The sequence below is a fragment of the Protomyctophum parallelum genome (genome assembly GCF_964188405.1).
Source record: "Protomyctophum parallelum genome assembly, chromosome: 11".
Classification (NCBI taxonomy): Eukaryota; Metazoa; Chordata; class Actinopteri; order Myctophiformes; family Myctophidae; genus Protomyctophum; species Protomyctophum parallelum.
In genome coordinates, this window is record NC_139707.1 from 45,199,304 (window position 1) to 45,213,815 (window position 14,512).

Here is a 14,512-nt window from a genome sequence, read left to right on the forward strand (position 1 = left end):
ACGCATGACCAAAGACAGTGTGTGGAAAAAAGAAATGTTGGTTATACGACCATTGGTGTAGTGGGGGTCTAAAATATGTTTTTGGCAAAGATATGTTTTTTGACTTTTTCGTTTATACTTTTATGGATATGGTTAAGCATTGTAAACTCTGTTTCTCAATACACGTTGCGCACATGCATGCCAATATGCGTGCACAATGTCTTGGGGCTTCTAAAAGTGCCACTACAACACTGGGTATGACCTACGGTTCAAAAGTCATACAGGCCACAGAGTGAATCAGCCTGTTTTTAATGGATATTGATCAAGGGGATTATTGTGTGCTGTATGGAGAATGTAGGACATACAATCCATCAATAGGTCATAAAGAAGCATCGTGAAATTGCTTTTATCTGCTTCGTAGCGGTAATTTTCCTAAGCCACCTGATTAACAGTTAAAAGCACAGCGTTACTAAAGCGTCAAAATGGATTAATCACACACACAGAAAATGGTATCTATTATAATATTAGAGAACTTGTACCCAACACATGGCAAGAAACCCAAAGCCACAACAGCTACGTCGCTATTGCAACACCCACGACACCATCTTACACACTACACCCACACACACTCACACGGCAGTGACGTCACACACTTTCCTTCGCAGTGTCCGGGACCTATCTCCTCCTATCGCGCCCAACGCCAACACTCGACACCACCCGCCAAAAAATGATCATTGCAGTGCCACCAAAGATGCCTCCCGTCCACACTCACGGCGGCAATGCATTTGTTTACTACAAACATCGCCCGAAGCACCCACACCCCCGGAACACTGTTGCCCTTTCACCACGCTAAATTCGCCAGGTCTATGCAAGTGAGCTCAAATTACATGTGAGAAAATTAATTCACAAGCCCACAAATGCCATTCGCTTACAATTCGCGAACCTGGCAACACTGCCCTGTCTTCTAATAGGCCCACACTAGCTCTCAGAAGTCAGAATCTGATCCTGATCTCCCGCAGGAGAAGAGAAACAAGGAAGACGAAGGAGAGGAATTGTAGCCTCACAATTTTGCTTATTCCTTCTAAATCTCTGTATTTAAACTATAACTCACTCAGCAAATCTCTTAGTTACATCAACATTGCACTTTGTCAGTAGTTTGTTTGTTCCTAAATATTATGATTACACAGATCACTTTTGCTATTTTCGCCTGCCAGCCAACTGCCGAGTACACACGCCTGCACACACACGCACACGCACGCCTGGCTTGCACACACACACACACACACACGCACGCCTGGAAGCCACGATCTCTCTCTCTCTCTCTCTCGCCACACACACACACACACACACACACACACACACACACACACACGACGGCGGCGCCGCGGCAGCAGCGAGACAGAACGTTATAATCTTGAGTTTCATTAAATAACTGTCTTTCTCCGCACGCGCACGTGCACACACAACATTATTCAAGTGAAATGCGTAACGGCAATATTGGGCTAATATAGGCTACCAATATGTGGGTAGCCTACAGGGATTTAAGTAACTAAATACATGTTCTCAAGCACTTACTTATTAAGTACAAATATGAGGGTTGTTTTACTTTACTGTAGTATTTAAAAATGTCAGTACTTTCACTTCTACTTGTACTTATTACTACATTGTAGTTACTATAGGTACAGGTACTTTAGTTACTAGGTACTTTGTAGATTTGGATTATTATTGCAAAACATGCATTGACCACTTCATACCTATACCGTGACGGCGACCTACACTTCAACTATAATATCACGACGCGTTGCACATAATGTTGTACTTGAGTGTCAATACCACAATGTAGAAATAATATGTTACAAGAGTATAAAAGCTATGATGGAAGTTCAGATATATATATATATATATATATATATATATATATATATATATATATATATATATATATATATATATACAGGCACATCCAGTGTACTGCTTTGAGTCACCTGTACACAGCAATGTACCGTTGCATTAATCATAAAGGCACGGATATGATGTGATGCGTTTGTGACATCAAGAGAAAGCTTCTGGCTTTCTCAGTGTTTACAAAAAAAAAAAAAACAGTTCACTATAAGGTTGCAACAGTTGCACAGTGTGGGTTGTATATCCCAAAGCCAGCTTCCCATGATTCACGGCAAATAAATGGATTCTATTGTATTTTCCAGTGGTATTGGCAGGTGAATATAGCTCCTGTACCGATGAATAGGTGAATAAGTCCTTGAGAGTAGCCTCGGAAAACACAGACGTTTTGTTAAGTATTCGTTCACAAAATACTTCACTCCATGGGATGTTTCCCTTTGCGGAGCAAAAGGGCAGAAACTTCATTCATGAACTCCCACAGCACACATCACTCCAAAATATGTACTGTGGGTTTTAAGAGCGATGACGTAGACGCCCTGCTTCTCGGAGCATCTAGTCTGCGTCTACGTCATAGCGCGCTCATTCGCTTTTCTTCTGCCGAGCTAAGAGGACAGACTTCTGTTACTAAGTCAAGTGTTTAGGGCGATTTATATCTTAAAAATCGGACAAGAATGCAACTCGAGTATCGTGAGGTTTGATTGTCTGCACCTTTGTTAAATTGACGCACACACACACACACACACACACACACTGCTGGGAGCTGCCTATGCCATAAAAACGCATAGGTGGACCCCAGGCTAATGAAAATGGAGCTTTAACTGGAGTTATATTATGCTTTTTTGTGCCAGCGAGGAGGCGATCGTTCTGAACCAGCCGCAGGCGCCCGAGTGAAAAGACTGCTCGATATTTCTACAAATAATGACTACGATAATAATAGTACTTTCCCCATGCACTGGTCAATTACTGTACTAATAGCTAGGTAGACGTGGATGTCATCAGCGTAGCAACGGAAGGCAATATTGTGTTTAGCCAATTAGCGGAAATATCTGTGCATTCCTATCGTCAGGACGAAACAATAGTTTATTTTTTTTACACATACTACTACGTACTATACAGCATGTTCCCTTGGCAAGAAAATAAGTGGGATGTTTGAATAGTAGCAGTAATTCATGCCCCACACACACACACACACACACACACACACGCACACACACGCGCACACACAGAGGGATGGCGTGTGGGTGGGGAGAGTGCGCGGCGCACGTGTCCCATAGGGAGGCTGGGGTGATGCTGGCGGCTACAGCAGATAGGTTATCCCATTCTGAACGGGAACCCATTTTGGTGTTTTAAGCATTATGTTATGCTTTAGCTATTGAAAAACAGCAGATCTACAAGCTCATAGCGCGCCACCGAGTGGCGCGCTACGAGCTTGTAGGTCTGCTATTTTTTGAAAAACCGAAGAACGACTGACACAGAAACATAGCTTTTTTCAGAAAACTGTCGGGATGTATAGAAGACATTTTTATTAGAATCTGATCTCAGGTCAGAATAGGTTATAACACAAACCCTTTTCAAGGCTCTCCTACTGCCTCTAATTGGTAAGACATGGCTACAGCTGTTTGGCGAGGAGCGGGGGGGGGGGGGGCTGAGAGAGGTCTGTCAGCCCGCGAGGCAGTGGTGTGAAAACAAAAGGAATTGGAGGAGGTTGATAGTAGCAGCACAGCATGAAGGGCTATGTTTACAGAGAGTGTTCTGTCTGTAGTGATGTGTTTTTATATTGTCGTCAGATGCTCGCTCTCTCTCTCTCTCTCTCTCTCTCTCTCTCTCTCTCTCTCTCTCTCTCTCCTCATCTCCCTCTCTCTCTCTCTCTCTCTCTCTCTATTTCTCTCTCTCCCTCCATATCTCTCGCTCTCTCTCCCCCTCTCTCTCTCTCTCTCTCTCTCTCTCTCTCTCTCTCCTCCTCTTTCTCTCTCCATCTCTCTCTCTCTCTCTCTCTCTCTCTCTCTCTCTCTCTCTCTCTCTCTCTCTCCATCTCTCTCTCCTCCTCTCTCTCTCTCCATCTCTCTCCATCTCTCTCTCTCCATCTCTCTCTCCTCCTCCCCTCTCTCTCTCTCTGTCTGTCTCTTTGTTGCAAAACTTTACCTGTCTGACAGATGCCCCCCCCCCCCCCCCCCCCCACTCTTTCTTTACTTAATAACAGAAAAATAAAACTATGTATGTAAGCGAGTTGGACTGAGTCCAGGCTTTGACTGGTCAAATTGTTATCACTTTGGTATCTAAGACTGGAGTATTGCATCAGTTCAATATAGTTTGAACAATCCTGACACGCTTTATGAGAAAATGGCTCAGATCAATCAATCCCAGAAAATAAATATAAACTGTTAACTGCACCCTAGATCACATTATGTCCATAACAAGGCTTTCACTTTCATAATATTGTTGATCAATCACTCTGGACATGACGTTTCATGCCTGTCGCAATATTTAAGATAATCGCATTCGCAATTATCTTTGTATAATCGTCCCAATCGTTCATTCATGATTTATAAAGAAGAGCTCACAACGCATCGCAAACTGCATCAATGTAAAAGTGTGAAGTTAAGTTAAGTTATACAGACAGACTGAGGGTGACACTGTAGCTCAAATCAAAATGAAAGACAAAATATTCTACAACCTTAGTAGTTAATCTGTTCGGACACAAATCAGCGCTAATCATTCATGATACGACTGTATAAAAGCATTGTGGGGGGGGGGGGGAAGAGAGAGACGATAAGAACATGTTAAATTATTCACCTGACGCAATTATTCCTGGCCTGGCGGTATACGATGAATAACCCATTTTGGTGGGAACACATATTGGTGTTTTAAGCATTGTTATACTTTATAGCTTTTGAAAAATAGCAGATCTACAAGCTCATGGTGCGCTACGAGCTCGTAGGTCTGCTATTTTTGAAAAGTCGTGAAAATGTGGTTGCAAATCTCTGAATATATATTTCAGAGCGAACATTTTTAACTAAATATTGGCTTCTGGGGGGTGTCCCTGAACTACATATTTTGAGATGGGGGTCCGTGGCCCATTTGAGACAATTCTGGGGGTCCTTGACGTGACAAAGGTTGAGCACCACTGACATAAAAACATGGGTTTTTCCTGAAAAAATGCTTTTTTTTAACCGACCTCAGTCCAAAGTGGGATAAGGTAGGCACGTTTCAAAATGAAGGGTCTGAAAGGCTCATCTCTGCATCGCAATTACTCACTGCACCACAGGCTTGGAAACCCACATTGCCAGGTTTTTGTGAGAGAAATGAGCTACTGGGTCTATGAAAACAATAGCCTCGCGTTGCGTGGCCAGACTGTTCTGCCAATGTTGCCTCAATATTGTGGGAGGATTTTGTCCCCTCCGTCCGCAGTGAGAGGAACGAAGCAGATGTGTAAAAATGTTGGAATATTTGTAAGATTTTTGTCTCCAATCTGGTCTCGCCTACGGCACCAAACATTTTCAAAAGAGGGGGTTATATAGGGACAAATGCATATTAATGTGGGAGTCCATAATGACAGTCCATAATGACAGTCTTATTTCATGACAGCCAGTTTGCCGGCCACTGCTACAGAGCTGACAATGAGGTTATATCTACCCTTCTTCTCTGGAGGAGTTCTGCCTCAAAGCAGACCAGAGGTAGAAAAACTTTTCTGATGTAATCGCTATAGGGACACATGATGTCATCGCTAGGGACACATGCATCAGTAAGCAGGAACTGGGGGATGGCAATGAAGGACCGGGGAAGTCTGGCGTGGCATTGTGAAATACACAATCTCGACCGCGGTCGAAAAATTTGTCCAGATTTGACTGAGAGACTGCCATCGCGCACATTCCAGCATTTCACCAGAGGAGAAAAACTTTTTTTTTTTTTTTTTTTTTCAAAATGAGTTAATTGCACAGGCAGACTCTTAACATACTAGAGCATGTCTGAAATAAGTGTCAAAGCTGAAATTTACATGTAAATATGAAATAAATGCTTAAACATGTAGCTATTGTAATGTTAGAGGACCACAGAAGTGAAGCTTTCAAGCCTGCTTTCTCAACTCGCTGTTTTCTGCAAGACATTACTCTATAAGCCATATCTCCAAAACTGGTGGGTCAAACTGAACAAACCAATATGTCAATTTGAAGCTATGATTCCCTGCATTGATATTAAATGAAAAAACAAAAATTCAAAAACATACAATGGCAGTCTCCCAGTCAAATTTGGTCACAAATGATGATGATGACATGACGATAAGGCTATTTGAGAACCACTGGTTTAAATATTACAATATTATTACACTATTACAATACTGCACGGGGGTTTCAACGTTGGCCAGCCTTACTGAATGGGGGGGGCCTTGACCAATACAAGCAACTTCAGTGAAAGAAGCCCAAAGTTGCTACTAATAAACCTGGCAACTCTCTCTCTCCTCTCTCTCTCTCTCTGTCTGTCTCTCTCTCTCTCTCTCTCTCTCTCTCTCTCTCTCTCTCTCTCTCAGGCTGTAAACAGAGTGTACTCTCTGGGACGCTCAGGTATATAGGAAGCAGGAAGAACAAAACAACGTTACGTAGGAAATCCTTGGAATCCAATCAGAGCCGTTATTGATTGGCAGCGCTAACAAGTCCACAATGGGCAGCTGTCAGGTTGATCATTACATTGGGCGGGAATACACACACACAAACCACACACACACGCACACATGCATACTGTTCGTTCGCACACGCACGTGCACGCACGCACGCGTCTCCAACATGGCCCTTAGTGTCTCCTCCAGCATTGCATTAGCCCATTTTGTGCAGGAACCCCTTTTGGTGTCAGCATCATGTTATGCTTTAGCTATTGAAAAATAGCAGATCTACAAGCTCATAGCGCGCCACCGGAGTGGCGCGCTATGAACTTGTAGGTCTGCTATTTTTGAAAAATCGAAGAACCACCGACATAGAAACATCGCTTTTTTCAGAAAACTGTCAGGATGTACAGCAGAAGACATTCTTAGAATCTGATCTCAGGTCAGAATGGGTTAGCCTCGTGCAGCACCGTCCTAATCCCAGGTAGACATCATTTGTATGCCTCGCGGAGGACAGACAAGCTGCACCTGTTTGGTTGGAGTTATAGCGGCTTCTTTTTCTTGCTGATGCAGACATTTTTTTTTTTTCTTTCCTCCAGCAAGCCTGCATGCACCGCGGTGGGGTCAATAGGTGGTCCCGTGCAAATGTACCCGTGCCCCTTGTGTGTGTGTGTGTGTGTGTGTGTGTGTGTGGTGGGGGGGGGGGGGTCATAGGTGGTCCCGTCCCTCCCCTGACTGGACTCACAGATTTACACATGGCTCTGTGGACGGAGCTCGTTATATCGCTGTCAGTACAGGGCTCCGTCCCGTTTCTACGGGGACTCTAGTCTGCCGAGCCTTCATAGAAGGAACTACTGTAGAGCTGAACTACTTTAGGGCAGTTCACCCCAACATACTGTATAGCCAAACTGATTTTTACAACCAATATCCTGAACCTACAATCCTACATTGCCCATGTAGGTTAATGTAATAATGGAGAAGCAGGTTATTTTTGCCAGGTGCTTGAAAAGCGTCTGGACTACATTCGCTATTACCGGTACCTCTACGAACGACAGTGAAGACGACACGGTAGTGGACACTTTTTCATCATTGGCTGCCTCTAAGCCAATGGGAAGACTTCATAATCCTATTTTAGAGCCGAATAAAAGTCGGCTCTGTAGAGCCTACAATGTTCGGGAGAGGGCGGGTACCGTCCTAAAGTCGGGTCTTCTGTGCTACTGAAAATTTCTGACGAGCCAAAATCATTTCGGCACTACAGCGGTAAAATAGGAGTATGAATCGGCCCTTACCCCTCAATAACCCCATAGTCTGAACGTCATGACAACCCATACTCTGCGAGTGGCACCAGAAGCTATGCTATGAGCTAACTGAGAGGAAAGCCATAACAAAACACAGTGAGCGAAACAACACAAGTTGCACCTTGCAGCTACATATGAGAGTCTTCTTGTTTTTAATCATTTTCTTTGCATTTTCTTATCTACTGTATCAACAAATTTTCTTTTAATAAATCAACTAAATTGATGACCACTTAATCCTGAATTTAACTGGTATTATATTGCCGGCCGATCTATAAGGCTGCAATGCGTCACATCGCAACGCATTCACAATGCCATGCTGTAAAAGAGAGAGAGAGAGCGTTGATCAAAATGACAATTCTTCTACATTCTCTATAATTGTGTAGATTAAATGAGGCAATGCAGATGTCTAACAATAATTGAACTCTTGAGAATGTGAAATTACGTCCATTTGGCTTCATTTTACACTGCAGTACTTAGGTTTTTAAAGTACTGCAGTAACGATCCGAGTTGGCTTTAAAGGTCTTTAAATAAATACTTTTTCTGTTTTTTTTTAATGTTTTTTGTGGCTTTCGCCTTTTTATTTGATATTTTGTATGCACCAGAGGAGCAGCTTCTTGCAACATAAGAAGACAAACAACACCAAAATGAAACTGTCTGGTATATATAGGTCAATAACTCTCTGGAATGCTCTGCCCAAAAACATCTCATCTACAATACATAACAAAATTACTTTCCAAAAGAATATCAAGAGATACCGTGCCAATTTGCCAAGTACATAACTGTGAACTGTGATTTGTGAATTTGTTCTTTTGATGGGGAGAGAGATGGGGCGGGGGGGGAGACATGCAGTGAAGGCCGTCTGGATCTGGAGTCGAACCCGCGGCACACTGCCAGACTGGATTACCAGCCAAGGTGCCTGGACCGCTGAGCCACGGCCCAGGCCAAATAAATAAAAACTTTTTGAATATGAGAAAAATTAATGGGGAATTATTTCCCCAGTCGTCGTCATGCAAGGGTGGCGGGACTGCGACGCTCTATACCAGTCCAGAAAGCACGCCTAGGCTGTGCCATGCTATTCACCCACTCACACTGTGCGGTGTTTACTATAATAATAATAATAAACTTTATTTATATAGCACCTTTCATATCATTTTACCGTAAATGCAACCCAAAGTGCTTCACATAAAACAAATAACAACCAGCGGAATGACAAAAAAGCAGGTCAATACAAGACAAGATATATACAAATTAGCAAAATAAAAATAGCAATACAAAAAGAAAAAAAAAATTGTAAGGAAAATTGTATCAGAACATTGAATATGAACACAAGATCAATCTAAACAAAATGCCAAGTTGAAAAAAAATTACTTTCCAACTCTCTCATAAAAACAGCAACCCTTTTAAGGTGCAGTGTTGGTGTGTTCCACAACTTGCACTGCACAAAAAGCATGGAATACGGATGTGTATAATAATAATATAATAATATATAATATAATAATAATAATAATAATAATAATATCCCCTTAAACTTTCCAACAAACTCCCGTAAACTCCTGAACTGTACCATCACACCTGTATATTACCGTATATTAACTGTATATGCTGCTAAACTTGAGGTTTACGGGCAAATCTAGTGCCCATAATTGCCCGTTAACTCCTCTTTTCGCGCAGTGTTGGGGCAGTAGACCCCAGAAAGCGGCCTCACCTCACTGGGTGTTCTTATGTTGAGTATTTTAACGCCCCACACACAGGATGCTGTTCTTATGTTGAGTATGTTAACGCCCCACACACAGGATGCTGTTCTTATGTTGAGTATTTTAACGCCCCACACACAGGATGCTGTTCTTATGTTGAGTATTTTAACGCCCCACACACAGGATGCTGTTCTTATGTTGAGTATTTTAACGCCCCACACACAGGATGCTGTTCTTATGTTGAGTATTTTAACGCCCCACACACAGGATGCTGTTCTTATGTTGAGTATTTTAACGCCCCACACACAGGATGCTGTTCTTATGTTGAGTATTTTAACGCCCCACACACAGGATGCTGTTCTTATGTTGAGTATTTTAACGCCCCACGCACAGGATGCTGTTCTTATGTTGAGTATTTTAACGCCCCACACACAGGATGCTGTTCTTATGTTGAGTATCTTAACGCCCCCCACACACAGGATGCTGTTCTTATGTTGAGTATTTTAACGCCCCAACACACAGGATGCTGTTCTTACGTTGAGTATTTTAACGCCCCACACACAGGATGCTGTTCTTATGTTGAGTATTTTAACGCCCCACACACAGGATGCTGTTCTTATGTTGAGTATTTTAACGCCCCACACACAGGATGCTGTTCTTATGTTGAATTTTTAACGCCCCCCACACACAGGATGCTGTTCTTACGTTGAGTATCTTAACGCCCCCCACACACAGGATGCTGTTCTTATGTTGAGTATTTTAACGCCCCACACACAGGATGCTGTTCTTATGTTGAGTATGTTAACGCCCCACACACAGGATGCTGTTCTTATGTTGAGTATTTTAACGCCCCACACACAGGATGCTGTTCTTATGTTGAGTATTTTAACGCCCCACACACAGGATGCTGTTCTTATGTTGAGTATTTTAACGCTCCCATCCCCCCCCACAGGATGCTGTTCTTCACGGACTACGGCGGCGCGGGGGCCAAGCTGGAGCGCTGCAACATGGACGGCACCAACCGCACGCGGCTGGTGGAGGAGCGCATGGAGCAGCCCACCGCCGTGGCGCTGGACCTGGTGAAGAAGCTGGTCTACTGGGCCGACGCCTACCTGGACTATATCGACGTGGTGGACTACAACGGCAAGCACCGGCACACCGTCATCCAGGGGACTCAGGTGGGTGTTTATATTACTATTTAAGGCCCATTTTGGGGCGGGGACCCCTTTTGGTGTTTTAAACATTATGTTGTAATTTAGCTATTGAAAATAGCAGACCTACAAGCTACGAGCTTGTAGGTCTGCTATTGTGGCTGCTATTGTGTGGAAAATGTGGCGCATATCTTTGAATATGTATTCTTTCAGAGCGAACATTTTTAACTTTGCTTTTCTGGGGGGGAGGTCTCTGGAACAACATATTTTCAGATGGGGGTCGGCGGTCAAATACAGATAATTCTGGGGGTCCTTGACATGAAATATTGAGCACCACTGATCATCATTCATATAAAGTGTAAATGTATGTAATTATGTTATTTGCCATGCCTGCCCCCATGCATGCACCTTTTGTTTACGAAGCCTAAAAGCCAGAAACGGAATTGTATTTATGTTCGGTATTGAACGACAATTAAATCGTTAAATTGCAAATCTTCTTAGCGAGTGTCAATCCTGCCTTATTTCGTTCATTTAATTGGTCCGTTCGTTCACTACTCCTCAATGTACACTGCGCAAAAAAGCTTGGAATACGGGTGTGTATATTACAGGAAACTCCCGTTAATCATTCCAACAAACTCCCGTAAACTCCCGAATTGTACCATCACACCTGTATATTACCGTATATTAACTGTATATGCTGCTAAACTTGAGGTTTACGGGCAAAATACAGTTCCCGTAATTGCCCGTTAACTCCTCTTTTCACGCAGTGGTATAGCTGTTTTGCCTGTCGATTCCTCCCCACACACATTGCTCTGCTGTTGTATCTTGACTCACTGATTCACCCACCAACGGGGAGACATTGAGATACAGTGTGGTATTGTTTGAGGTAATTCAGTATAATTCAGGCGATCGGACTAGGGTCTCATGAATTATCGCTCCATGTCAGGAGGCCGATTCATTGTTTGTTGAAACATTCCATTAATTCATAAAAAACAAACGGTTCATCTTCTGAAGGCATTTAATTGATTAAAGTTGAAGCAGTCCAACCTCACAGTGGGAGTGTGTGAGGCTGTGTTGACCAAAAAGAAAGAAAAAAAAAACTGACAAGTCATTAGTCTCTCTCTCTCTCTCTCTCTCTCTCTCTCTCTCTCTCTCTCTCTCTCTGTCTGGCACACACTTTGCAGCTATTAATTATGAACGATTAAAAAGCCCCACACACCTTTCAAACATCTTAGACTGAACGCGATTCAACCTTCGCTAATAAACGAGAAAACAGAGACCATTTCGAAGCACATTCTTTGTGTGGTGGAAGCAGGTGTTCTTTCTTGGCATAACCCATTTTGGACGGGAACCCCTTTTCGGTGTTAGCATTATGTCATGCTTTATAGCTATTGAAAAATAGCAGATCTACAAGCTCGTACGAGCTTGTAGGTCTGCTATTTTTGGAGAAAAAAAATCGAAGAACGACTGACATAGAAACATTGTTTTTTTCAGAAAACTGTCAGGATGTAGAAGACGTTTTTTTAGAATCTGATCTCAGGTCAGAATGAAAACTGTCAGGATGTACAAGACATTTTTTTAGAATCTGATCTCAGGTCAGAATAGGATAATGAAGCCTAGCTGCATGATAAGCGTGTGGCCTCTACTGACAGTTAGAGGAGAGAAGCTTCTCTGCATTTCATCTCCGTAGGAAAAAAATGGAAAGCAGCTCGACTCTCTCTCTCTCTCTGGTTCTCTCCAGCCAAGAGTGTCAACATAATACTGCATATATAACCCGTTCTGACCTGAGATCAGATTCTAAAAAAAATGTCTTCTACATCCTGACCGTTTTCTGAAAAAAAGCTATGTTTCCATGTCAGTCGTTCTTCGATTTTTCAAAAAAAATAGCAGACCTACAAGCTCGTAGCGCGCCACTCGGTGGCGCGCTATGAGCTTGGAGATCTGCTATTTTTCAATAGCTAAAGCATAACATGATGCTAACGCCAAAAGGGGTTCCCGCACAGAATGGGATAATAGACCTGTCCATGAACTACTTCACTCACACAATTGCCTAAGAGGAGATGGACCTTCTAATTTTATTATTATTTTTTTCATTTCGTTTATAGGCCTCTCTGCTGTACTTCATAATAGACTATTATACAAAAAGGAAAAAAATGCCTTCTTGTGATTTTTGATGAACAGTAAAGTGGATCAACGCTTTGCTTGCCGCACAAATGTAAATGGAACACCACCCACCAGGGCTAAAAAAAATATGGAAGCTTCCCACTGGGAGGAATAGCGTCTGTTGTGTCGGGTTGGAAACCTCTTATGTCCAAAACGGTTTTGAAAGGATTCAAATTCATGAAATAGCAAAAGCTCGGAATGAGTCACTCGCGTTTCCAGCTTTGTGGATCTGGATACTTTTGCTGCTTTTTGATTGTGTGACGCTGCAGCATATGAAACGATTAAGTAGGAGCGTTGGGGTGCATACTTAGTTTAGACTAGTCATTGGTTTGACATGGTGTAAGGTTAGGTTTAGGTGTGCTGCCCCGTGGGAGGTTAGGGGTGCATACTTAGTTTAGACTATAGTCATTGTTTAGACATGGGTTAAGGTTAGGTTTAGGTGTGCTGCCCCGTGGGAGGTTAGGGGTGCATACTTAGTTTAGACTAGTCATTGTTTAGACATGGGTTAAGGTTAGGTTTAGGTGTGCTGCCCCGTGGGAGGTTAGGGGTGCATACTTAGTTTAGACTAGTCATTGGTTAGACATGGGTTAAGGTTAGGTTTAGGTGTGCTGCCCCGTGGGAGGTTAGGGTTTAGGGTGAGGGTTTGAAATAGGTTGTAGTTGTAGGACTAATGACTGGTCTAACCAATGACTAGTCTAAACCAAAAACTGTCTAAACTAAGTACTGCGAGAAAAAAAACTAACACAAAAAGTTATAAAGTGGAGATAAGGGCTTTTCGGGCCAGACAGCCACGACTCCTCAGGACATTTTTACATCTGTCCAACGGAAGAGGGGATGAAATCAACTTCAAGTAGGGGGCAAATTATGTGAGAGGAGAGAGAGGCTGCTTTTGAAAATTACAGCGTTGGAGGCAGACTTGGTCGAGGCCACATCCGCAGAGGATGACGCTTGACTGGGTTATGTATTTCATTTTTTAGTTTCTTATTTCTATATTTATTTGATTTCCTTATTTTTTCCACTGGCTGGCTGTCTCTGACGCTTGTTTCTTTGGATGGCGCCCCTCTGGTTGTTGGAGGTGAGGCCCGCTGGGCTTTATAGGCGTACTTCCTGTGAACACAGCTCACCCAGCCGTGTGTGTGTGTGTGTGTGTGTGTGTGCGTGTGCGTGTGCGTGTGTGTGTGTGTGTGTGCGTGCGTGCGTGGAGGGGGTGTCAGCTTGCTAAATGTAGCGTGCAGGGCTATGGTGTCAGGGCCAGGGGACTCCCTATGGAACACAGCCCACTGCACTGTGACCCTGTGTGGGAAGCCAAATGTAGAGGGTCCCTCCCCCTTACACACGCACGCACGCACACAGACACGGACACACACAAGGGGCAACATCACACAAGCCCAAAAGCAGAAACACACACACACACACACACACACACAAGGGGCACGGGTACATCGCACAAGCCCAAAAGCAGAAACACGCACACACATCGCACAAATGCAGAAACACAGAGACACACACACAAGCCCTACACACACCGTCTGCGAACGCCGCATGTCAAAACAGCCGCCTCCGTTATTCTCAATGAACCTATATCGCACACCGGCGAGCGTCCGACGCGCGTTCACGCCTCGCCTGACACACACACAAGGGACACGGGTACATCGCACAGCCCAAACGTAGAAACACACACACACACACACACGTACGCGCACACACACGTGCACAAGCCCGCGCGCACACCCCACT

The 14,512-nt window shown here is 43.5% G+C and overlaps 1 protein-coding gene across 1 annotated transcript in view; it reads left to right on the top strand.

The window, feature by feature from the left end:
• Positions 1-14,512, top strand: part of LOC310867033 (low-density lipoprotein receptor-related protein 1B-like) — a gene marked incomplete at its 5' end in the record, with an annotated part of 569,593 nt that overhangs the window by 152,368 nt on the left and 402,713 nt on the right. Inside the window, 1 exon segment of the mRNA XM_083776826.1 lies at positions 10,414-10,639. Coding sequence (XP_083632952.1) covers positions 10,414-10,639 — 226 coding nt within the window.